This window comes from Sebastes fasciatus, chromosome 7 (genome assembly GCF_043250625.1).
Source record: "Sebastes fasciatus isolate fSebFas1 chromosome 7, fSebFas1.pri, whole genome shotgun sequence".
NCBI classification, from domain to species: domain Eukaryota; kingdom Metazoa; phylum Chordata; class Actinopteri; order Perciformes; family Sebastidae; genus Sebastes; species Sebastes fasciatus.
Window position 1 is genome coordinate 9613542 of NC_133801.1, and position 27604 is coordinate 9641145.

Sequence of the window (27604 nt, forward strand, 5' to 3'; positions counted from 1 at the left end):
TTAATGTCCAATAAAAACGTCCATACTACTGCAGTTCTCAACCTGTATATCCACAGCTTAGATTGCAGTTATACTCTTAAATCCTCTGCCTTGTCTCAAAATGAAGAGAGTTTATGATGCAATAAAACCACTTAATGCTCAGGCCCAGATTCATCCTAGAAAACAAGTAAACAACAAAAAAGGTGTGACAGTGTAAACCTCCACTGTCTGAAATAAATAAAGACAAAAGACAAAAGACAAAGGCAGTCCGGTAAAAAAAGAAAACACAATCTTTATTATTTTGTCTAGAAGAACAGGCTGTTTTGGAAGGAGGTGTGGGGGAAATATTGGAGAGGTAAAAGCAGCCGAGGAATAGGGCGGAGTCAAATAGACCAGAGGTTGGGGGCTAAAACCTGGATTTCTGTAGTTATGCCAGGGCGCCCATTGGGTCCCAGGCAGGAAGTACGACGGGCTCCTGTTGCAACACTTCCAGGACTTCATCGGAGAGGAACTTCTTGTCTACCACCACCTCGTACACATACTCGGAGAACCAATCGTCCGTCATGATCAGGTAACCTACAAAGACAGACAGGGAAGACAACAAAACAGTTGTTAAAGAATTGATTTTATTCGCCTGAAATGATGGCAGTCAAGCGGAGAACTGGGATTAGAGAAAAAACAAACAAACATGGAAATCCAATTCAGGTCAAGATGTTTCGGATCACAATCTGGTGGTTTCATCACTTTAATATGCTTTGTGTGGGGTGATGGGATTATTTGACTGATCTAAAGTGACACATTTGCAGATCAGACATGTACTAGGCATAAAAAAATCCAGACACAATTAACAGAAACAGGAATCAACCAAATGACAGTAACTACAGACAGTGTATATATTGAGTACGGGATAATACACAGCGAGCCAGTCGTTGTTGTAAATAAACCCAGACAGGGTGATGCGGCACCCCAACGCAAAGTATCACCCTGAAAGGGTTTATATCACAACATTGACCCACTAGCTGTACATTATCCCGCTTATTAAGCGGCTAATTACTTAATAAATCAATAATTTGACACAAAAATGGTCCGCCAGAGTCTGAGATCAGAACTGCGCCCATAGCAACGGTGTGTTATACATAGCAACGGTCTGCTATAAAGAAATAACAGACCATAGTATGCCGTGATTGACCAATCAGAATCAAGTAGTCAACACAGCCGTGTAATAACCATCAATAACAGGTGAATGTGACTCTGAAGGAGTTCATAGAATATACTATATATACTATCACGGTCCTGCATGGCTATATGCTATATGTCAGATCTCAGACGGATCTGCTCATAATAGTTGTATGGGAAGAATCCTGAAAGTAGGACCTCACTGGATTGTGGGAAATCATCTATAAGGTTGGAAAAAACTATGTCAGGCAATGGTAAAGTAACAAGTGAAGCCAATGTGGAAGTGCCTTAAATGTGCATTCTTTCTAATAGCCAGCAGGGGGCGACTCCTCTGGTTGCCAAAAGAAGTCTGATTGTATAGAAGTCTATGAGAAAATGAGCCTACTTCTCACTTGATCTATTACCTCAGTAAACATTGTAAACATGAGTTTATGGTCTCAATCACTAGTTTCAAGTCTTCTTTAATACAACATGATGTTCATTTAGTATATTATGATCCCATTTAGAGTCAAATAGACCATAAAGCAGGGGATGCTTTAGGGCGTGGCTGCTTTGTGATTGGCAGGTCGCTACCACGGCGTTGTCCACTCTGGCAGTTGTCCATGTTTTCATCTTACAACTTTAACAGTGTGTTTTCAGTTCATGAAAGTTAATTGTAACATTTTGGTCACCTAAAAATGTCTTATTCAGTGTTCGGTTGTACTTAGCTACACCCTTGTGTCACTTCTGGTTGCAAAAAAACAAGATGGTGTTGCCCAAAATGCAAAACTCAAGGCTTCAAAACTGCAGTCCACAAACCAATGGGTGACGTCACGGTGACTACGTCCACTTCTCTCTCTCCTGGGCTCCAAATGTCAAGGCTTTGGTTTGTTTGATATTTTCTGCTGCCTTTAACACTCACAACTACATGCACATGTCCCTCATTCATACACTTCTACACTATTGATGTAGCTTAGATTCACACCCCATGCTTATTCTTTTGTAAATATTTAGTTTTGTATATTTGTACACTGTATCACAAAGAGGCTTGATAAAGAAAAAAAAGACCCACAAATGTCTCTTTATTTCAAAGTTTCATACGATGCATAAAAGAGAGGTGCTCCTCCAATTTACAGTCCTGTGCAGATCCATTCCTCATCTCAGATGCTGTTATTTTTTCTTCTCTAAAGTGCAAGTGGTCCAGCCTTTATTAAACACGTCTTTGCTAAAATAGCAGGATTTGAGGAAAGAGGCCAATCTGTCAGTCTGAATAAAGCTTTAATCACGACACATTCTTTGAGAGAGAAATACTTGATTCAAGAACACATCGTGTCACTAATTAAGCCGATTATTGTTCCTTTCACTGAAAGGGGAGGGGTGCTGCTAAGAACAGTTCAACAGGATGGTCAAACATACTTTGTCTATGCACGCACATTTTAATTGCTTTGAAATGCTCTTTATCACCAAACTCTATTGTTCCAACAGGCAGGAGGGTGGAGGACCCTCGTGGTTCCCCCACCCTGCAGCGCAGTATGCATTCAACACTTCTGCTATCACCTCTGCACGCCCACCCTGATAAAACTAAACAATGTCCGTCTCTGTCTCCCTCATTGTGTGTGTGTGTGTGTGTGTGTGTGTGTGGCCATACAAGGTCAACGTGGCCAAATCTGGGGCGGTTATGAAAGCCAACCTTGAACTTACACTGACAGGAGACATGTTGGGATAACCTAATCTCTTTTTGGAGGAGGATGTAGCCGCATGCTGAAATGATTCATTAAAATGAAACATGTCTGCGTGCTTGTGTCTTATGCTTAGATAACAAAATACTAAAAGTGATGTGAAACCAGAGCGGCTGGATGAGGACTGGCAACCAGATCTTAGAGGGAAGTTAAATAACTTTTTTCCCTGATTCCACCTCTCTCTCTCTCTCTCTTTCCCCTCCTCATGTGTTCAGAACAAACGAGAGCATCCCTCCTACTGTCAAGTTGACTTATCGGAGACGTCAGGGTGACCGCAAGAACGTGCCACAGTTCAAAACAACGTATCATGTCTGGGTGTGTGTTGTGTATGTGTGTTCTTCCAAGGACGCAAATCTTAGATGGCACGTTGCCTGGTTCTCACTGTGGTATCCGTGTGTGTGTGTTGATGTGAGCTTCCTGGAACCCGCGTGTTGGGTGGCATGGTGGTGCGTGTGTGTGTGTGTGTGTGTGAATGTTGGGTGTCCTTATTTGTTTTTAGGGATAGGCTGACAGACCCGTCTCAGAACAGATGGATGTACTGTAAGCTAGAAGAGTGAGAAGCAGCCATCTTGCTTTCCATCTTGAGCAGCAATCCGCAACGCAGGACCATCGCAGGCCAACATAAAACATGATTTTCATATCAATTTCATCAAAATAAGGGAAGTGAACAATGATTCACACATATCAAAAAGTTTAAAAGCTTAAACAACTGACCTGAACAGCTGAGAGTCTGCAGCCTTGCTAGTTACCCTGTCAGGCTGCACAGTGGTGCTTTGAGCTAAACGCCAACATCAGCATCCTAACACGCTCACAATAATATTGTCAACATACTGATGTAAAGTAGGTATAATTTTTTTCCCATGTTCACCATCTATTAGATATATCGTTTGGGAAAGAAGGATGTACCGACCAACACTTGGAGAGAGAGATAACTAGTTGCTCTGTGTACTCAACCATCAGGCAGGTGTTAGGTGCTCTTGGAAAACGGAGAAAAACAGGATACACAGGAAGGCAATCCAGACACTCCAATATATTAAAATAAGTTGCAAACAAGGAAAGAAATATATTAAAAAGCCTTTATTATAGTGGCTAAATCATTAAAAAAGCCAACATGTTTCGACCGCTGTAGGTCTTCGTCAGGGCTTAAAACACTGACTGTTCCTCTCCACCTGGAGAGAATCTGACATATCCTTAATGAGGAATTTGAAAGGATTTGGACACGATGATGATCTCCTCTGTAGCAGGGACGGACAGTTAAGATGCACTGCACAAGCAGTGGTCTTTATCACCCTAGGTGGCACTGCTCAGGGATGGGATTGTTTTTTTTTTTTATTTAATTTAATTTCTTTGTTTGTCGTGTTTTTCCTTTTAAACTCCCTTGTACTGTTTGTCTTTTGTTGTTAAACATCTGAGATCACTGACATCCACTCCACAAAAGTCTACATTACTGCTGTACCAGGTCTGCACAATTAATCAAATATTAATCTTGACCACGATTTTAAGTGAGCATGATCGGCTGCGATGTTGACGTCTAAACTGCGTGCTCCACTCATAGAAAACTCTGCATATCAAAACAAGATGTTTTGGCTTCACTTTTGGGGAGCTGTCACGCCACGAATGTGACGGCTGCAGTCCAGACTAGCAGAAGAGTAATATACTGTAGAACCAACGGGGAAGAAGAACCTTATTTTAAGTCTTATTTTTGATTCAAAGATTTGTACATTAGCAGGAATGTAGCACAACATGGAAGTGAAAGCAGTGCTTTGTTTATATAAATGTGAACGTGCAATAAAAATATGTTGGCCCTAAAATCAAATGAGTTATAGTGATGTCAATATTCATCAAAATAATTGTGATTATAATTGTGTCCATAATTGTGCAGCCCTATGCTGTACACATGCTTCACAATAAAAGAATATTTTAAATATATATCGTCTGGGCAACACAAATTTCACGTCAACCCATCCAATAGTTGTTGTGTTATACCGACCAACTGATGGACATTGGTATTCCTTGAGCCATGACGGTAGTGTGGCTAAAAGCAAAGCTTAATATAGAAATGAGGATACAAGAAAAAAAGTCAATAAAAGGTCAAAAGAAGTGTTTTTTAAGACAGTTTGATATTTTTCCACATGAAAAAGAAAAGTTGAGGCTGGACTTGTTTTTGATTTAGACTTGGTTGAAAAGAGGTTCGCTGCTGAGTTTATGATCAGAGCACAAGATGCATCTGGGAAATAATTTTTGACACTTAACAGCCCAGAGGAAAGTAAGAAAATAAGAATAGAGCTGCTACCTAAGAATAGATGGGGGAACAGTACACCCGCAGAGCTGTGGTAAGACCACAGAAAAGGCATTTTTCATTTCATGGGAAATGAAATGGGTCCTTTAAATGAGGTGAGGGGACAGATATGCAACTGTGGTTTGGGTTCAAAACAATGGCAATGGATAAGAAGCATACTGAAAAGCTAATGAAGCGTCCCGAGAATCTGTTATGTCCGCTACCAAGGAAATCCTTCCATCCACATTAACATCATCTTCTTGTATTTACTTAAAAGACAGAATCATGTTTGTAGAAAATCAGTTTCTCTCTCTCCACGTCAAACTCACTCAGAGCTCAAACAAAACGTTGTGACAAATGTTGAGGAGTCCAACTGTCTGAAACAGTGTAAGAGTATGAACTGTGGAGTGAGTGAACCCATAACAGCGGCTGTGTGAGGGCTTTGAAGATGGAGCAAACAGAAAGTTAAACCTCTCATGAGAGACTCTTTTGGGGTTAGGAAGAATATGAAATGGACTGACGGGAGATGTTAAGCCTTTACAAACCTCTCTCTGCTCCTCGGCTATTACCACTCTTCTTCCAATTTGTCATCTTTCCAAAATCATCTCTAAAAAGTGTCAAAGTTAATGCAATAATACAGCCAATTTGTTTTAACGCCCTTCATTTCTAGGTTGTAACAGGCTCAGTTTTAAAGCTAGAATGAAGATACTGGTATCATATGAAACTAGCGGGAGATCCTGACCGGCTTTACTGTCTTTCAGAGGCTGCAGCAGGTTCATTCAGTTTTAGTAAAGATATCATATGAAACTAGAACACCTAAGGAATCCTTTGGTACCAACCATGTCATACTGGCTTGTCCCGAAGGAGGTTAAATAACACTTCAAACTTATGCTAAATTTTGGCGAGGAAAAACAGTCATGGCCATTTTCAAAAGGGGTCCCTTGACCTCTGACCTCCAGATATGTGGATGAAAATGGGTTCTATGGGTACCCACGAGTCTCCCCTTTACAGACATGCCCACTTTATGATAATCACATGCAGTTTGGGGCAAGCCATAGTCAAGTCAGCACACTGACACACTGACAGCTGCTGTTGTCTGTTGGGCTTGAGTTTGTCATGTTATGATTTGAGCATATTTTTTATGCTAAATGCAGTACCTGTGAGGGTTTCTGGACCATATTTGTCATTGTTTTGTGTTATTAATTGACTTCCAATAATAAATATGTACATACATTTGCATAAAGCAACATATTTGCCCACTCCCATGTTGATAAGAGTATTAAATACTTGACAAATCTCCCTTTAAGGTACATTTTGAACAGATAAAAAATGTGTGATTAACTATGGACAATCAAGTGATTAATCACGATTATATTATTTTAATCAATTGACAGCCCTATTTCTAACAGATTCTACCTGCACTAAGCTGCAACTTCAGTTTAATCTCTCTCCTTTCTCCTACATGCTTTCCTCTCCTTTTTCTCCACTTGTGCCTCTTTTCCCCCCCTAAGCTTCTGTCAAACAAACAAAGCCCCCGGATTCCCACGTGAACTCTACGTCTCGAACTTTTGTTCTCAAAAGCTTTATTAATTTGGCTGCGGACGAGCTTGGGGCCCCGGCCCTCCCCTATCTGCTGGTGTTTATGGAATAAGATATGCGTGAAATACATTTGATTTGACTGAGGGGTTTTCACATGTTTTCCCAACACTGCGTCACTACGGTTTGTGGGTTCAAGCAAATATTGTGAGGAGTATGTGTGTGTCTCTCTCTGTGTGCATATGCTGCATTGTATGTGTGTGTTGCCAGACGATGCATGAGTGACCTGAAATACTCTCTTAAAATTCGCAGAGGAATGTGGAGCCCAGAGATGGGGAAGAGAGGAAGATGAGAAACGGAGATGAAAGGATAGCAGGAATAACAACAGTAGACAGTGAAGTCTGGGGCAGAGATGTGGACTACCTGCTGTGTTGTGGAGTCTGTTGCATGAAGAAAAAACAACCTTACTTACTTAATGACAACATTTTCCCCCGAGGCATCAAAATGACTTACTGGTAGTAAGCCTGAGACTATTTGTTAAATTCATTTTGAATTTGTGGTTTTAAAAAAACACAAAACAACTCAGTGAGCTGACCACTAAAAAATCTGGTTCAAAAGTTCACAGTTAACAAAAAGGCATTTTGCAACAACAAAGTCTTATATCAGTGTTATTCGAGTGGTTGCCGGCCGAAACGACCACATTAATTATTGCTTTTTGATTAAAAAAAAAGGTGTGTTTAAATGACTAATCTCTCAATTGATTAGTTAATCAAGAGAAAATAATAATGTACTGAGTAAAATCGTCCTGGTCACAAGTTCTTAAACTTGAAGATTTGTATGAATTTCATCGTAAATTGAATATCTTCAAAATAAACTATAGAGCTGCAACGATTAATTGATAAGTTGTCAACTACTAAATTAATCGCCAACTACTTTGATAATTGGTTTGGGTAATTTCTTAAGAATAAAAGGTCAAAATTCTCTGATTCCAGCTTCTTAAATGTGAATATTTTCTGGTTTCTTTACTCCTCTATGACAGTAAACTGAATATCTTTGAGTTGTGGACAAAACAAGACATTTGAGGATGTCATCTTGGGCTTTGGGAAACACTGATCCACATTTTTCACCATTTTCTGACATTTTATAGACCAAACAACTAATCAATTAATCGAGAAAATAATCAACAGATTAATCCAGAATGAGAATAATCGTTAGTTGTAGCCCTAATAGAGTTATACTCTACTCTGAAGTCTAAAGGTCTAGTCGAACAAGCATTTAAAAAAGTGAAATTTCACGGCATAATAATTTCATTTGAGTTACAGTAGTTCACCAACCAGCCCTGTGAGTAGTCACCAAGCCAAAATAAACCCATAGAACCAAATAGTGTGTGAAGACATTTGGAGGAATTTCACTGTGCTACTTTCTGACCTTAAGGATTAGCTCAATCTGTAACTTCGTTTATGCAACTTGACCCAGAGGCACTGAGCTCAAAGAACACAATAAGGGCCGCTGTGCGTCTGTGAGTCTTTATGAAACAGGACGCAGCCAATTACAAGTTCATAAAGCAGCAGCACAGGGGAACCTCTCAGTCTAATCCTGCTCTAAATTCAATAGAAACAAACAGGATGATGGTGATTTATCACGAGACACCGCGGTGTGAGAAAGATGTGGAAGAGAGACGGGGCAGCAAAACAATAAATGTGATTTCAGGAGCAGATCCAGGTGAAAGACTGTACCATAAGAAGTGGAAATAGTCACCGTGACATCACCCATTGGTTTGTGGACTGCCGTTTTGAAGCCTCTAGTTTGGCATTTTTTGCAACCAGAAGAGGGTGGTGAAAAGTACAACTGAACGCTGAATAAGACATTTTTAAGATTGGCTTCACTTTTCAGACCCAGAGGTTACCCACTGGGTGAAACCAAATTCATTTAGCTGGTAATTAATTAAAAGGTGAAACCTCAAGAAAAGAAACTCAGCCTAAAGAACTGAATCGTGTACTATTGTGTTTTCTCAACTTACCTTTGTTCCCACGGTCATCGCCCCAGGAGTTTTCCACCCTCCACTTCTCATAGCCTTCTTTCCCATCCTGAGAGAGAGAGTAGACGATGGGGAGATAAGAGTGAGACTGGAGGAAAGAAAGTGCCCTAACAGCTGGGGTTACTTACAAGGGGGGAAATTGACATCACTATGAAAAACTGCAGCCGATTAAAGCAGCGTAAACACGCTGCGAGGCTTTGATGCAATAAACCCTGGGAAACTCTGAATGTGTGTATTCCTGTCGGCCTGCTTGTATACGCGCTGTATATTTGCACGAGTTTACCGAACAGTCACCCACCTGTGCTGTGTGTTTGTGTGAGCGTACCTTGTCTGTGACAGCGGTGAGGATCATAGCGTGGGTCATGAGAGAGTCTCCATATATCAGTCGCTCTGCTTTAGAGAGGTTCTTCACTGAAATTCCAAACACAAGCTCATGGTTGAACCTGTACGGGAACACACACAAATCACATTACACTACGTCCTCTGCTGAAAAAATAACTCAAACTCTGTCCTTGATTTCACCTGATACCGGTCATTTCAAGTGAAAAGGAAAAGTTTTGATAGCTTCATGGGTAACTGTCCATATCATATCCCATCAATCCTTTTTTAATCGTAGGGGCAGGGGGAGAAGGTGTGATGACCATAAAAAGCAAAACCTACATGCAGTAAGTCTGGGATTCTGGACGAGCTAAAACACAGCTCCCCTTTTCATTGCTATCTTGAACATGTCTGCAGAAATGAGGCTCCATTAAGCCTCAGCCTCATTCCAATTATAATCTACCAGCACAAGAAAAGATCTGCGTGAAAGATGAGCTTCAGCAGAGACGGTACCAGACATTCGGCTGGTTTGGTTCAGTGGCCAAATTTAACCCTGGCGCCAGCAGCTCAGACACAGATGCCGCTGCACCTGAAGGGCAGAGATAAGCAACTTTTCCCCTGTGGAGAGACAGACACCTCATGGAGGGAGATGAGGTCTGCTCCTGTCATGTGAACCCTGCAGTCAAGATACAACAGGGCCAAACACAAGTGTGCCAATTCACTGGTGAAATTGATTTTAAGATTGTTGTTTTACATTCAGATGAGTGTTGGGCTGGTTGGTGTTTTAGAGTTGGCTCAGTATAGTGATAGCGGCGATGGATGTTGTTGTACTCCCTCGTTGCATTCTCCTCAAAGTATTTTAGTCATTTAGTCATTTTTCAAAAACAAACCTACAAGTACTTTCCCAGAAAACACACCTCCCCTAAAGGGATTTGAAGCATGAAATCCAAAATTTGACACCCTACATTTGATAAATGAACTCTAAGAAACCCACTTAGACCAATTTTTGTAGCAGGTCAACATATGTACGTCATCTGAAAGCTGGGAATCTGAAGATTAATTTGAGATGCAGCTCAGCACTTTGTGCCAAGTTGTTCTATTCATTAATCTGCAATAAAAAATTAATTGATAAATTAATGAAATAGTGTATAAGCATTTAGAACATTCTAATATATGATGTATATAAGTATATGATGACCATCCCCGTGCTCTATTATGTCTCATAAACAATTTTTGGGTTGATACCATTTGTTACACATATTTGGTGCTAAATTTAACAATTTTTTACCACTTGAGAATTGATAAAAATGATCAATAATCCCTCCAAAATACCACATTAAGACACCAAGACCTTGAGGAAAACCATAGAAAAAGCCATGATGTGATTTGGAATCAAAAACTTTTAACATTTGGAGATTTCTGAAAGAATTGCATTTTTCGGTGATCGGATGGAGAGCACTTCTGTTCTGGAAACTGATTATCCTAGAGGTCACCACAGGTCATTTTATACAGTGAGGTCAAATTTTAAGAAATGGTCTTACTGCAATAAAATGGCTACTATGGGGACTAACATCATCACACATGAATACAGTTGGGCTCATTGGATCCACGAGAGTCTCAGCTTTACAGTGATACCCAATTTATGTGATTCAAAACTGTTTAGGGACCCCAGTATGCAGAAAACACCATATTTATAATAGGCAAAAATAACAAATTTGTACCGCATGCAAAAAACTACATGTTTTTTTGCCCCAAAAATGAATGAGATTATCATAAAGTGGGCATGTATGTAAAGGGGAGACTCATTGGTACTCATAGAACCCATTCTCATTCACAAATCTTGATGTCAGATGTCAAGAGATCCCTGTGAAAATGGCAATGCCAGTTTTTCTCGCCAAAATTTAGCCTAAATTTGGAGCACTATTTAGCCTCCTTCCAGCCTCTTTAAGACAGTAATGTTGGTCAGGATCACCGGCGACCCCGCGGGTCTCAGAGGGTTAACAAACTAAAGCCATGTTAGTAACGCTAAATGTATTGCTTCTAATATTTGGGACAAATTTGCAGCAGACTAGATGTAAATAACTTCGACATGACGGATTATACTCACACATTCATGTCATTAATGCCCAGCTTGCCGTGGAAATGTTTCCCGACGTCACAACCAAACCACACCGCCTAAAAGAAAAAGTCATTTTCAGATTCATGAAGTTCACACATGACGACACCCTCACATGTACAAATGTGTGACGCCCGTTCGCCCCGACCTACCTCTCCGTCCTTGATGGACTCAGCCGCTGCCTTTTTAAGCAGCTGGATGGCCTGGTTGTTGTACTGAGTGCTGCGGCCACCAACCATGTTACCAAGGAACTCAACAGTGTACAGCTTCCCGTAAGGGTTCTGGGGTCGAGGGTCGTTCACGAGGCAGACCTGAGGATAAAGAGGTACCAGAAACAGTCAGACACAGCAAGTTACTTCATGGCCTATCTGATGTGTTTAATGGGTCACCTACTTTGTCCTGCATGTTGTATAGAGGTTTGATGTGCTCCCTGTAGAACTCCTGGGGGCTGAGGGGTCCCATGCGATGGAAGTTCTTATCCTTGTCCCTGTACTCCCAACAGATGGTGTCAGGAGGGCTGCCTAGACAAACACTGGCCACCCGGAACACCTGCACACAGCACACAGTTTGAACATCACCTACCAAACCAATCTAATCTGTGTTTAACTCATGTTTAACATTCACAGAGAATCAATCATTGAATCAAAAAAAAATAACATTAACAGTATTTTAACAAAGCCAGAGGCGACTCCTGCACCTCTACTGTGGTAAAGAGAACCACCATGAGTCAAACTGAACAGGGACATTTGCACTTCCTTGCCAATAGGGAGGTTGATGGAGATGTTTGTATATTACATTTCCAGCTTATATTATTAAAGTGAAGGGATGGTTTGGGTGTTTTGAAGTGGGGATGCGTGAGGTACGTATCCATAGTCAGTGTATTACCTACAGTAGATGACGGTCGGCACGCCTCCAGTTTGGAGAAGCAGACAGGAGTTACCGCACGGGAGCAAAGCAATGTACTACTGTGGACGGGGCTGGCAGAAAAGCGTATTTTTGCCACTTAAAAGAAAGGCTCACCTAAAAACAATCAATATCAGTTTAAATGTACGCTATATTTAGAATACTTTCACCGCTTTGCCTTGCCGTGAGACATTCTATGTTTCCGACGGGGAACTAAATCCGTTATCTATGCTCTCGCCAAAGCAACCCAACTCCATTGAAAGAAATCTGTAATTTTATCTCGCACACATCTAGCACAAACAATCTAACCAATCGAAGCAGCGGTAGACCAGCATCCCTGTTTTCTTCGAGATAAAATTACAGATTTTTTCCAATGCAGTCGGGTTGCTTTGGCGACAGCATAGATGGATACAACGGCTTCAGAAAGGGCCGTCTGACGGCAAGGTAAACCAGTGAAAATATTCTAAATATAGCGTACACGTAGACTGATTTTTTTTAGGTGAGCCTTTCTTTTTGGTGGCTAAAATACATTTTTCTGCCAGCCCCGTCCACAGCAGTACACTGCTTTGCTCCCGTGTGGTAACTCCTGTCTGCTTCTCCAAACTGGGGGCGAGCCGACCGTCATCTACTGTAGGTAATAAATTGATAAGTACCTCATACAACCCAACTTCAAAACACCCGAACTATCTTTTTAACGTGCGCTCATCTAACCCCTCAAACCCCATGTCTGTCCTTGCATACACTCATCCATCAGTGCTTGGGCCCATCTCAACTTTTCCTACATTTTCCCCTCTTTTTTCCTCTCCACAGTGCTTCCCTTCTCTCTATTTCCCCATTTGCACCCCACACCCCTCCCTCCGTGTGTGTCTTGCTGCGGCGCTAGAGTTCAGACTGAGTTCCTGTGGGCTAAATCGGGTTGTTTGGACTGGGCCGTCTGTCAATCTGGCCCTTCTAAACGTCTGATATAGTTATCTCAGGAATTTCCCCCTTTTTGCTCTCCCATCCTCTGCTCTGCTCTCCCAGGACCCAGCAGATGCTTTTCCTATCAAATACGATTAAAAAAGGGGCTGAGAAATTAGGACGTAGAGTAGTCCATTGTTGGTGGTGGATAACAGCGTGTACTACGGCGAGTATTGTTCCGATAATATGGACGAATGGTGATACATCACACTCTCACTGCCTCGACTACGGGTGTCTCAAAGGACACATTTCCAATAGATTTACAACTCACTATTTTTATTGACTTCTACTACTAATATCCAGACAAATTTCTGTCTAGCTGAATATAGAGCTGATGGGGGAGATTGTTTTTGGCAGCCATGGCAGCAGTTTCCCATGCTTAGTCAACACATATTAAATGCCCCCACATAAAGATGACATTCTTGCTCTCTGGTTAGTCAACACTGAGCCCACTATTCTCACCTCAAAAGATACCCGGGCACATTCTTGCAAAAATGCATAAATTCAGGCCCGGCTTACACAAACAAACAATCCCCCTCGTCATCACAGAAAGTCAAAAGTACAGACGCACACAAAAATACACACATACGCAGAGTCAACAAAGGCATCTGTTCATCTCCTCATCCCCCCCACCCATCTTCCTCCATGTTTAGACTGCCCTGCGGGCAAGACGACATGCCAGGGTGTCCATCCCCTTGTCTGGTCTGTGTTTGCCCAGATGCCCTCGGCACCTTGACAAGACATCACTGTTACCCCTTGACCCCCTTCCATCCTCCTTTTTGTCTCTTTTCTTCCAAGAACAACTCTACTAAATCTTTCCACTCACTTTACAATTCGTCTTTCAGATGCTCTGAGACGTATACTGTAAGCATCTCTCTCTTAATGCCAGCTCAGCGTTGCGCCCACTCATCTTGCCCTGGCAAGGTAGATCTTAAAGTAGGTGCCTGGGCTGAAAGAAAGACCTCAGTCAGAGAATAAACAGCCACAGTGACATTCGAGCAGGATCAATATTGAAACACCTGCCGCCTTAATGACAGATACAGTATGTACAAGTGACTGAGAAAGAGAGTTAAAGGTGAGAGGGATACAGAGAGCTGGAAGAATAGGGAGGCCTGCAAAACAGTAACATATTAAAAAGATCAACTTCCTGAAAGTGCTTCACCACAGCACAGTTCACAGATGACATAAATTGCATATTGCTGATTATATTGGATACACTTATCCAATTGTAATATACTGTATCTCACTGACTGTAAAATCAGATGATCCTGCTTATGGAGGACAGAACCAGCCAAAATCAAAAATTAATACATAAACAAATGACTTAATAAATAAATATGCCATTAAATGTACCAAAAATAATATTAAAAATAAATGTACGCAATTATTTAACTTTGTATTAATTCCCCTTTCTACTCTATTTAATTTTCCCTTTTATTTATCTATTTTTATCAACTTTTAAACTTATTTATTTATTTCATTATTTTTTATTTAAAGAATTAAATGACATTTATTGATTAAATTATATTATTTTCATTAGCCATGTAAACAGCTTAGTTGGAATAATGTCTTTTTCAGAGTAAGGGCAAAAAACTAAATATTCCTGCATGTCAACGTAGTCAATAACTCTTTTCACAAGGTTCTGGGAGTGTTAAAAAATAAATAATGATAATGACTACTGATCATACTTTCAGTCAGCAAATGTATTATGGTTGCATTTTAAAACACAGATTTTCCAGATGATTTGAGGCTGAGCCTTCAGGGAAGACTTCAAGTTCTTCATCACGCCAACCAGCGTTACTCATAAACTCGACTCGAGGTTGGACTGTAACTTCAAAAGAACATCTCACGTATAACTTAATATTCTAACATTAACATGATATTCTGTGAACAGGTTTCAGGAACCAGCAGGGTTTGTTAACAGGCAGCTTTCTCTTCATCCGTCTCTAGCAGAAGGTCCACCTCAGGTCAGTCTGTGACATATCGAGTTTGCGTGTCTTGTTATAAACAATAAGCTGGCTGACTGCACGCTAGTGGGGCTAACCGCAGCTAATGTTTGATAGCATATGTGCTTCAGTGTTGACCGGCTGGATGTTTATTTGTTTTACGCGACCCAAACAAACAAATCACCTGGAGTTAGGAGTGATCCTAAAACATACAGTAAGCAGACCGAGACAATGGCAACACACTATCTGGATATATATCTGGGTAACCTTGAGCACAGCAGTCCAAAGAACTCAAGATTTCAGCCGTCCCTCTCTCTCTGGTCCACAGACAGCACTGACACGGTAAACACATTGCTTTCGTACTTTAGTCACACTGTATTAAGCACTTCGCTTGTGTGAAACAAAGAGTGACAAGATATATTGCTACAAATTTAGACCAACTTGTAACTTTGAATAAAACCTAACTACTGTAACACCTAAGTGACTGAAAAAGTGATTGTAGCATTTATGTTTTTGATTTAGCGTGTTGCATTAAAGGCATTTTAAAATCAGATGCACCTGCTTATAGAGGATGGAGTCACGGAACCTACCAAAATAAAAATAAATGTAGGCATTAATCAATTGATACGTGACATAAATTTATATTCCTATTTTAATTTGCTCTTTTTTAATTTACCTTTGTATTAATTCCCCCATCCATCTTCTCTTGTATTTAACTTTCCATTTTATTTATTTATTTATTTTTTATTCAGTTTATTTTTATTTACTTTTAAATTTATGTATTTATTTTACATTAAATATTTATTATTTATTTTATCTTTTTATTTATTTTCAATTCAATTTACTTTGCTTTTGTCATCTTGTGTGGTAGTGAAAAGTGTAAGACTTCTTCTTGGTCCAGTGCAACGATATGTGCATCTTGCATCTTGTTTCACTGATATTTAATACTGGAATTAAATGTGAAATGATGGCTTTCACCTGATCGGTCTTTCAAATGAAGTGGATTAAATGTCCCTTGTATTTTTTGTACATTTAGCATATAAATGTGATAAACTAAATTAGTGCAATATAGAACTGCAACGATTAGTCGACTAATTGATTATTCGATCAACAGAACAATAATCGCCAACTATTTTCATAATCGATTAATCGTTAAAGTAATTTTTCATGCAAAATTGGCAGTTTTCAGCCTCTAAAATATGGAGATTTCCTGCTTTTATCTGCTTTATATCATATTAAACCAAATATCTTTGGGTTTTAGACTGACAAAACAAGACATTTAAAGATAACACCTTGAAATCATTCACTATTTCCTGACATTTCATAGACCAAATGATAAACCGATTAATCTAGAAAATGATCTGTAGATTAATCGAATAGTTAGTTGCATGCCTAGAGCGATACAGGTTTAACAAAATACATTTTGCTGTGAAAAAGATGCAGCCAAATTACGTCTTAAAACTTAAACCTAATGAGGGTCTGAAGCTGGATCTCTACCAGTTCACGCCAAACTGAGGCAAAACATGCGCCTCATTGCTACTCTGAGGTAAATTTATAACTATTGTCTAGAAGCTGGACTTGTGAGTGTAAGCAAATGACACCATGCAAACAGTTTGGATAAAAATGAGCGAGGTTTTGATTAAACTTCCATGTTTTGTAAACACGCAACACATGTGGTCAGTGTTAAACTCTAACAATGGTGCAGAGAAATTCAAGAAACGTGAGCGGACATCTCTGAACTGGCAGAGCGATCGTTGCAGCCCCGTAACAATGACAAATCCGCAGGAACCCACCCACATCGAACAACAAATCAACTGAGTCAATAGCCGGCAGCGCCGAGCTGCAGCAAGAAAAGTTTCTCTGTGATTTGATGTCCGTCTCGTAAATTAGACTTGTCTTAAGAATCACTCTCCGTGCGCTCAGAGCCAAGACCAGAGACGCACATGGTGCGTTTCTGATTCCATGACGCAATGGAGCATGGAAGGGCTACAGTTGTGGCGTGAGGGATACCATCTGTGTGTGTACTGGTAACTCTATGTGAACGTACAGTTACCAGTGATTGTCCCTTTATTTGTGTGTGTGTGTGTGTGTGTGTTGCCTACGTGTCTAGGCAAGTGAGAGTAGAGGAGCAGCGACACACACCAGATACAGCATGAAAGAGAAAAGACTGGCTTTGAAAGTTAAACTAATCCTCTCTGCCTCAATAATGCAGCGTATGGATACTGTCATCCTCTATAAAGACAAACGGTGCATGAGATTAGCGCGCTTGCTCTGAGTGTAGGTGCAGCTTTAAATGGGTTAAACTGCTATTACAGAAGTTTTTAAGATGAATGCGATGTGAGCAGTGTTCGCAAAAAGAATAGATTCTTGACACGCAAAGGGGATCCATTTAAATCAAGCGCACCCTGGATACAGTAAGTGGAAGCAGAGACGTTGACCCCGGTTGCCTGTCATGGGAGTATGTGTGGGGCTGGCGTGATGAAGACCAGTGCACACAATCACAGCGTAGGGAGGGTGGACAGCATCACCTCCACACACACCAAAGTAGGACTGACACAGCGCTCTGATCCTGAGAAACACATGTGCACACGTAGACGCAAATGCAGGTGAACACGTAGAGGAAACACTAGTTTCCTCACTTGAAAAGAATACCCACTACGTAAGCCTACACACACACACAGGGTGTTTTGCACACATGGACTGCAATGAAGTGTGCACACACTGGAAGATGTGCGCCACTGACATACTAGTGTGCTTATTACTACTGTTAGTTTGTAAACATAATATACACAAACAGTTCCTGTACGTGCTCTGCTATAAAAAGTACTGTAATACCACAATACTCATACATACTGAGACGCCCACAAATGCAACACCTGACGCCATCGTTAATTGTCTGCTTAGCCTAACAAGATGTCGGTCACCTCATTGTTTATCACATCCTTCCTAATTTACAGAGCTAATACGTTGAAGCTGGAGGAAAATCAAACTTCAGACTAGTTGTTATGTCAGCTTACTGTCAGAGGTAGGGATGCACCGAGCAAACTTTTTCAGTCCCGTTCTTTTTTTTTTTTTTTACAATTTATCTCAGTACTACAATGTGTAGTCTCCGATGCTTCCTGCAGATGAAAATTAACACTTGCACATATCAAGTGAATCATCCTCTTATATACCTGACATACTGCCCATAACTTTAATGTTGATCTTGATCTCAATGTATTTTTTAGTATATTGTAAAATACAGAAAAGCTGAAAAACATATTGTGCATATTTAGTTGATATTTTTAAAATGATTAGTAGATTAAAAATATGGAGTGTAATCTTATTTCTGAGACGCAAACGGATCTTGCTTTTGAAAATACAACATAAAACATGCAATACCCATATATGATAATCTGACAACTCTCTCTCTCTCTCTCTCTCTCTTTCTACTGGAGTCCTAAAAGAAATTTAATTTTATTCATTATTTCAATAATTGGGATTTGAAAAGATAAAAAAACGAATAACAGATGAATGAACTTTTTGTACTGAAGTGGGTGTCAAATTATGAATGATAGTTTTTAGAATGATGCTGGTCAGTCAAATGTACTTGTGACAATACTGGCTCGCTTTACGTCAGCCGTTCTTCTGACATGACCGAATCCTCCATCACCAGCGGCCGTGACAGAGTGGTGTTTCGCAAAACAAACCACTTCCAGGTGGACAAACAAACACACTGACAACCCTCCGCCCCCCCACCCTGCCGTGCAGTGCAGAAGGAGCAGTCTTTACTGTTGCACAACATATGTTCGTGTGTGTGTGTGTGTGTGTGTGTGTGGTCATGGCTGGGCATCACAGAGGCGCTGTGAGATACAGGCGACTGTTTAAACAAGCAATGAGCCAGCAACACAATGCAACCAAACAGCTGACAACAAAGGCTGCATAACCAGACCCCTGATCTGTGTGCAACCGTCTCAATGGGAGGCTGATTGACTGACTGGTGGCCACTCATACATTCACACTCATAGACACACACACAGGAAGTGTAAATAAAGCCTTTTATACACACACACACACACACACACACACACATACAACTACACAGCGTAACCTGTCTGAGCCACAAAAACACAAACATGACAGCATTTCACTGCACGCATACTGTACATGGATCGCTTACATGTGCATGTTCACCTTTTATTTTTGTTTAGGAGGTGAATTTGTCTTCACTGTCCAGCGTCGGACGCTCTGTGATAGACTGTTCCATAAACAAGATCACTATCTTCAACTTTGTGACATCAGGGGCAGTGTGCAGGTGTTTTTTTACACTCTGTAGTCCAGAAATGACGTGCACACACACAAATTCACATGTGTACGTGTATATGTACACATATTAAAAAGGTAAATTAAATCAAACTACACTGCAGACACAGGCAGGTATTTTGCAGGTTCTGTTATGGGAAAATTGGATTTTAATTTCGGCCTTGGAAGCAAGACAGTAAATGGACCTGCAGTGAAAGTGAACAAATGTTTGGTTTGAATGATTTCTCCCTGTACTGCATATGTCTGTTCAGATGCAAGTTGTTGGCATGTCTATGCACTAGAGGCACCTGGGCTATTAATGTACTTGTATGTTGAATTAAGTCAGTCCGATACTAAATCCTAATTATGTAGGTGTTATAAAATGACACTATTTGAAACCTGTTGTGGGCCCGGCCGCTATTCTGTCTTTCAGATGTTGTAGCAGGCTCAGTTTTCAAGTTATAGTGAAGATACTGTTAAAATATGAAACTAGAAAATCATTGGTACCAACCATGTCATGCTAGCTTGTCTGGAAGGAGGCTAAATAATGCAACGGAGTTATGCTACATTTTAGCGAGGAAAAACTGGCATGTCCATTTTCAAAGGGGTCCCTTGACCTTTGACCTCAAGATATGTGAATGAAACTGGGTGCTATGGTTACCCACGAGTTTCCCCTTTACAGACACTTTAAAAAAACTGTGAAATTTGGGGCAAAAACCATGCAGTTTTTTTACATTCAGTATAATTGTGTTATTTTCACCTATTCTAAAAATGATGTGTTTGAATATTTCTGCATACTGGGGTCCATAAACAGTCTTGGAATTACATAAATTGGGTATCACTGTAAAGCTGAGACTCTTGTGGCTCCAATGAGTCCCATTGTATTCATGTGTGATGTAGAAATCTCCAAATGTCAAAAGTTTGATACAAATCACAGCATGGCTTTTTCTACGGTGTTCCTCAAGGTCTTGTTGTCTTAATGTGGTATTTTGGAGGGATTATTGATCATTTTTATCAATTCTCGAGTGGTAAAAAAATTTAATAACAGTTTTAGCCTGAACCTGTCACCCAAGATTAACTCGAACCCAAACACTGATTACATGTAGACTGCTTTGAGGCACCCCTTCCAACTGGCCACATGTTGCTGCTCTCAGTTATATTTTATTTGACAGCGCCCTCTTCTGGTAAAAATGGGACACTGCTGCATCTAGCCCCTTTAAAAGGTGATGCTGTAATGGACTACATTATACTGAGAGCAGACTACATAGCTGTTTTTAATGTTAACAGACATAACGAGAAATGTCCGTACCTTGTCCTATTGATACCAGAGTCACCCAGTGCTTCCTCATTTTGTGAATGAAGCTGAACACAGTTGTTGCAGCCACGGGGGTATATAGTATAAATTAAAAAGATTTAGTATGTCCCAAATAATACATCAAATGCCAAAAATACCAGGATAACCTACTGCATCTTGTCACTAGTGACGTATCTATAAAATAAACAAGAGAAAGCACAGACAGATGACAGCTCACTGACCGAAGCCGCAATGACAGACGGCGCAATCAAGTGTAAGTAGGCTACTAACGTTACATACTTTTGCGACTTGTGTGTATAACGTTAATTAATATAATAATATAGGCAGTGTTCCACATCACATGCTTTATCTTTTTACTTCAAATTTCATGCTATGGAGTGCGACGGATATGAGCAAGAGGGTCAAAGTTCAAAGGGTAATGTTATGACGAAGTAGTGTGTCCAAATTGTATGCATACTGCATGCAAAAGTAGGTACTTTGTAAGGGCAGCAGCAGTATGTACTGAAAGTAAAAGAAAAAGTTTGTCATTTGGAGTGCAACCAGGGTGTATATTTGATCAATCAGCGATGTTCAGCCCTGCAAACTCTCCCCTAATAGTTTTTGACACCTGAAACTATTTCTGGAGGAACTAAATTTAATCCCTAGTTCCTCCGGTCAAAGGCGTTTCTCAAAAATGGTTTTGATTGCTTGGGAAACTTTCTGTTTGCTGTATTCTACAATAAACCATATACTGTATGTATATATACACCGATCAGCCATAACATTAGGACAGCATGGGCCCCCTGACCGGTCTACGGTTACGCAGTCCCATACGCAACAAACTGCGATGCACTGTGTGTTCTGACACCTTTCTAACGGAACCAGCATTAACTTTTTCAGCAATTTGAGCTACAGTAGCTCTTCTATTGGATCGGACAACACGGGCCAGCCTTCGCTCCCCACTTGCATCAATGAGCCTTGGGTCTGACCCTGTTGCCGGTTCACCGGTTTTCCTTCCTTGGACCACTTTTGGTAGGTCCCAAACCATGCAGACCGGGAACATCCCACAAGAGCTGCAGTTTTGGAGATGCTCTGACCCAGTCGTCTAGCCATCACAATTTGGCCCTTGTCAAAGTCGCTCACATCCTTACGCCTGCCCTTTTTTCTGCTTCCAACACAAAGTTCAAAATGTTCACTTGCTGTCTAATATATCCCACCCACTGCCAGGTGCCATTGTAATGTGATAACCAATGTTATTCACTTCACCTGTCAGTGGTCTTAATGTTATGGCTGATCGGTGTATATAGAAAATCATATATGCTCTTTTAGTCTCACCTCCTCTATCATGCTGTCCATAGCATCAGATAGTTCAGCTTTAGTAGCGTCGCTGTCCACCATGTTCCTCAGTCTTAGGCAGTATTCTCTCAGCTGTAACACACAGAGAGACAAAAACAACAGTTAACCCCACCTTACTCACTCACTGGTATGTGATTAGTTTGAACAGAAGGAAATATGTAAACGCACCTTATGATTAAGGATGTCATTCATTCTGCGTGAGGCCTCCGAGCTGTGTGACTCTGGAAAGCATTTCTTTGGAATGACGCCATACTTTTCTGAAGAGAGGACAGTACAAAACTAAATTTAAAATATAATACTCTTAATCCAGTCAAATAACTAACATTCCAGCAGTGTTAGGAAGATTTACATATTTAGAGAGAGTACAGTTCATAATAACCAAATACAACTGCACAGATTACACAGTTTATTCAACATGAACTTCTTGTTAATGTGATCATGTGTCATGATGAGAACTAACCAATGAGGTTGACCAGCATGTCCCACTGTCCTCCGTCATTGGTGGGATTGGAGAGCATGAACTGGACCAGGCGTCCGTCCACCGGCTCCTTCCTCTGTGCCGTCTCCAAACAGGCCTGGAGGAAGTAGTAGCAACGCTCAACCTGTAGAGAAAAGAACAAACACAACAGAGTAACGTGGTGACTAAACAGAGAAACTGTGAGGGGCTGTACAGCCTAATAATGTCACGTTACTATATGTAAGGCAGCAGTGGAGACTTGAGTTAGTCACAAAACTGAGGACTTAAGACTCGACTACTGAAAGACTTCAACCTCTAAGCCTGTCGGTGGTAAAAACAAGCACTTTTAGGAGACGTAACGTTACATTGACGCTGCTCACTTGCCCTCACAGCTCGTTTAACGGCTGTCGGTTACAGCGTTCTCCTCAATACAGGATCAGCTTCAAAGAATGTTGTCCCCGTTAGTCACTTAGACACAAAAACATGGGAAAATAGGATCCAGGCAGAAAAACACCAAAGTTACCATTTAAGACTTGCTAGCTCTACACATCTGATAACCTACTGGCTGAGAGGGGGCATATTCTTAGAGCTCCACATTTACTGTTTCCTTTTTTGGAACTATTATTACAGTCAGTGTTAATCCCTACGGCTGGCACTTGTTACAAAGAAAGGTGTATTATTCAAGGTGGAGCTATCAACTGTCCAAACGTGGGAAAAAAAGACACAAAGAGAGAGATCAAAACATTTAGCGAGGTGTCACTGTGACGTCGGCCCTGGAAGAGCACCAGACACAACACACAAAAGAGGGTTTTAGTTGGACAATGACTGTATAGTAGTAGAATGCTGCATAGTAACACTGTACTAATGCACATGGACGAACACACACAAACACACACATGGTGTCCTGACTGCAAAACAACAAAAACGTCAAACACCAATAACTTATCACACTGACAATTTGCAAATTTTTACTACAGTGAATACTTAGTGAATGCAACAAAAAAGCAAGATAAGAAAACTATTCAATAAATCTACAGTTAAAAGAGGTCAAACACACAATGCAGCTCTCACACTGAGGAACAGAGACCGGATGTGTGGTTCTTACCTTGTCCCAGAAGAAGAGATAGGACTGACTAAACTCAAACTCCTCTATGTTGAACTTCTTCATGAAGGGAAGTCGCATGACGTTGAGGCACGAGAAGATCCAACATCTCCCTGGTGATAAAGAGAAGACAGGCATGGGACGATATGTTCAGGCACAGGCGTATGAAAATGTAAATTTTGAGCTATTACAGAAATACTTTCACTTATCAATGTGTGCTAAATAACATCCGTTTGTGCTCTCTGATGTTGCAGTGAGGACTACAATGCAAATTCACAAGCTGCATTATTTTAGGTATCGGTCTGTGATGACCCAACTAGGGCTGCAAATAACAATTATTTTCATTGTTGATTAATCTGTCAATTATTTTCTTGATTCATTGATTAGTTGTTTGGTCTATAAAATGTCAGAAAATGGTAAAAATGTTGATCAGTGTTTCCAAAAGCCAAAAATGACGTCCTCAAATGCCTAGGACATTTATTCAAACCCACACATGGACGCATTTCTTTTTATTGTAAAAGGGTACACTTCATTACGTCCTACCTGAGTTTTTCTGGTTGGTGATGGGCTTGCCCTCTGTGGGGATAGTGTGCTGGAAGATGTGCACAGTATCCTGGACAGTCTGCCGGTGCAGACAAACCTCCAACGGGTCGATGCAGGTCGACACATTCTGGGCCAACAGGTAGCGTGGCTCGGCCCGCAGCCGCTTGAGGAAGGTGGCTACTTTCTCCTGACTCAGACCTGGAAGAGCAAGAAGGGGGAGGTAGAGAAAGATGGACGAACGGAAGAATAAAAGACAGAGAGAATGGCAGAATTAATGGTAATATAATGAAGGTGGGAAGTAGGGATGCAACGATACCGAATCGAATATCGGGCCGATACTGACTCAAATAGCTGGATCGGGTATAGGTGACAATGGGGTCGATCTATTAAATTCAAGTCTATGTTTATATTCTATATACATTATATACTGGGATTTTAATTCCTGTGTAAGTTTTGACTAATTTGTTGGTGTATGATTTATTACTTTAATAATAAATAACAATTCACTAAATTTATGCTACGTTATTTATGAATTTCTTTGTTACATTTTGTTTTACAAAGTTAGGAAAGCGATGTTTAAGTCTAGCCTGATGTTGCTTTACTCAGAAGAATGATTCCAGTCACTTCCACACAGTGAGGCATACAGCTTATTAATTATACACTGGTATCGGATCGGTACTCGGTATCGGCCGATACCCAAAGCCCAGGTATCGATTTCGGGACTAAAAAAGTCGGATCGGTGCATCCCTAGTGGGAAGACAAGCAGAAATAAAGTTAACTTTCAACAGGAAGACTTTCCACACCTAGTTAGTCAGACAGCGGACTGTAACTATGAGGAGGAAATTCCTACTGTACCAATTCCCATGACTCATTTGTGCACTTTAGGCACTTCCCTCTTAAGACCTGATTTATGAGCACTCACATACTCAGATGTCACAATAATGCCTGGAAAATACCAGATCAATAGTCGTAAACTAACAGCACATCACTTATTGAGTACTACAACTGTCTGGTGCATCGCTTTTTCCACCATCTATACAGAGATTGTAGTGGGGAATAGTCTATTAAAGATATTGAGCAATCATGATTAGAGCTCAAAGATAAAGAGTGAAAGACAGACTTGGCATAAGGCAAAACACAAGACAAAGAAACAATGATGTTATCAAGAAGAATGCTTTCTAGTAGTGCTACAGTATATGTGGCCCTATAGAGCAGGGGTTCTCAAACTTTGGGGGGCCAGGGACCCCTTACAGGAAGGAAAATCTTCCAAGGACACCCTCATAAATCGTAACACAGATTAAGCATAATGCTTACTACCAATTGTACTCTTAGATGCCATTTTAACTATTTGTGCCACGGAGCCCTGGGCGTCCCCGGACCCCACTTTGAGAATCACTGCCATAGGGAGCTGACTCGCTGGTATATCTCATCTGGCTCCATCTGTGAGAGGAACACACTGGAAAGCTTGTCTAGTCCTGCTTTATGGAGGGAACGAAACTGCCACTGATGTATGGTTTGTAATTCTGTCAAATAATAGCGCAGAGCAATTAAACATTGAGAGGGACATTGCCCAGTCATGCATGCTGCCTAGAGTTCGACCTCTCTCTCACTCTCGGCTGCTTTCTGTTGTTTTCCATTGACACAAATGCACTGACCGCCACAGATTAGGACAGTGTCAAACTTCATTAACTGTCACGCCCGTGCCACTACAAAATAAGCACAACCATGCCTAAGGCAGAGAATATTTCAAGAACAGGTCTGCATGGGGTTGCAGACCTGTTTTTCTTTTAGTATGGAAAGATAACAAAGAAGGGGAAATAGTAACGTAAAGATTAATCAGTAACAGAGGATTAGCAGACAGCTTCAAACTGACCACACACAAACACAACATAGGTGAGTGTTGAAGAACATAAACTAAAAGGGTGAGTTAGTAAGCTGTTATTCAACAAGTGAAGGCATGAATGCTGAGGACATACTGTACATCAGAGTTGTTTTTCTATGGAGAGAGGCCAAGCATAGGCAGCACAGGGTGACTTGCAAATTTACACACCAGTGGTTATACAACTGGTTTCATATTTGCTAAGCACTTTATTATGTCTATCGCGGCTCCATGTGCAAAGGGCTGAACTACAGTTGGCATGAAGCCTAACCAGTTGAGTCTCCAAATCACAGTCCAAAAATCTGAATATATCAATATTAATTCATACATTTAAAAGAAAGAAAATTAAGGCTCTATAGAAGAGAGCAAATAGTTAACACAGGAAATTACCTTATGACCAAAGCTGAAACCTTTAACCAATAAAAGAGTAATGAAACCTGAGGCTAGTGAGTGAAACAATCCACCTCAAATGACTTATGGCTCAAGGTTCATTTACAGCTTTATTCATTTGTTATTTCCGTCTATTTTAAAATGGTGTGTATGAATATTTATGCATACTGGGGTCCCTAAACAGTCTTGGAATTACATAAATTGGGTATCACTGTAAAGCTGAGACTCTTGTGGCTGCAATGAGTCCAATCATATTCATGTGTGATGTAGAAATCTCCAAAAGTCAAAAGTTTTTGATATCAAATCACAGCATGGCTTTTTCTACGGTGTTCCTCAAGGTCTTGGTGTCTTAATGTGGTATTTTGGAGGGATTATTGATCCATTTTTATCAATTCTCGAGTGGTAAAAAAAGTTATATTTAGCATCAAATCTATATATGACTAGAGCAATTTGACACACAGCACTGAGCTGCATCAGGTTTCCCAGCTCTCAGATGATGTACACCACTTCTATGTGACATCTACTGCTGACCTGCTACCTCCCCCTAAAGACCCCCTGTACTCCCCTAAAAAAATATATAAATTGGGTATCACTGTAAAGCTGAGACTCTTGTGGATCCAATGAGCCCAGCTGTTTTCATGTGTGATGATGTTAGTCCCCATAGGAGCCACTTTAAAGGACTTCTTTTGACAGCTTCTGGTATTTCCTATTCTTGACTCTGCTAGCTACACAAGCTAACATTTAGCTCCTAAAGCTGAACACCAGCTGTTTAACTAAAGGGTGTGTTAGCTAGCTGTCTGTAGTTGTGTGTGTCTGTACCTCCCTGATAATGTATCAGCATTAACTGATAACCCTTAACGTTAGCTAGATGAGTAACCGACGGCAGAGTCATGCTAGCAGACAAGCTAACGGATGCTAGCTCACTTAGCATGTTAGCTTCCCCAGCTGTTAGCATCTAGCTGTCAACTACTGGCTGGTAAAACAACTAGGACTGCAAACAAGGAGAAAGTGTCTCAACCTACCGGTTTCCATGTTTCCGTGAAGCTTGAGGAGTCTGTTGTTGTGTGTTTTACGTGAGAAGTCGCCGGCTCTCTTTGTTTATCTCATTCAACCAACGACCAGTCAGTCTGTGTGCTTACAGAGGGTGCGCTCGTTTGTGTGTGCGTGAGCTCATTTATGAACTCGCGGCCGGTCTTTGACGTGGCGAGCTGGGCGGAGTTAACGAGGGTGTGCGGGGGGGGGGGGGGGGGGCAAAGTGGTGTTGCACAACAAAAAAATATATTATTTTATTATTATATATTGTGATTATTAGCTACACACTCTGGAAACATTCA

The 27604-nt window shown here is 40.8% G+C and overlaps 1 protein-coding gene and 1 long non-coding RNA gene across 2 annotated transcripts in view; one reads left to right on the plus strand and one right to left on the minus strand.

The window, feature by feature from the left end:
* Positions 1 to 4024, plus strand: part of LOC141771314 (uncharacterized) — a 202033-nt gene extending 198009 nt beyond the window's left edge. The window contains exon 2 of the long non-coding RNA XR_012594708.1: positions 3917 to 4024. This is a non-coding gene — a long non-coding RNA (uncharacterized LOC141771314). The remainder of the gene's footprint in view (positions 1 to 3916) is intronic.
* Positions 247 to 27459, minus strand: blmh (bleomycin hydrolase). Its single transcript, XM_074641420.1, has 12 exons — positions 27293 to 27459; positions 24002 to 24199; positions 23462 to 23571; positions 22360 to 22501; positions 22068 to 22156; positions 21879 to 21971; positions 11553 to 11708; positions 11312 to 11470; positions 11151 to 11218; positions 9051 to 9168; positions 8708 to 8774; positions 247 to 555 (listed from the first exon to the last, which is right to left on the minus strand). The coding sequence occupies exons 1-12, from the start codon at positions 27300 to 27302 to the stop codon at positions 407 to 409; spliced, it is 1359 nt and encodes a 452-aa protein (XP_074497521.1). The 5' UTR covers positions 27303 to 27459; the 3' UTR covers positions 247 to 406.
* Positions 27460 to 27604: the final 145 nt, after the last annotated feature.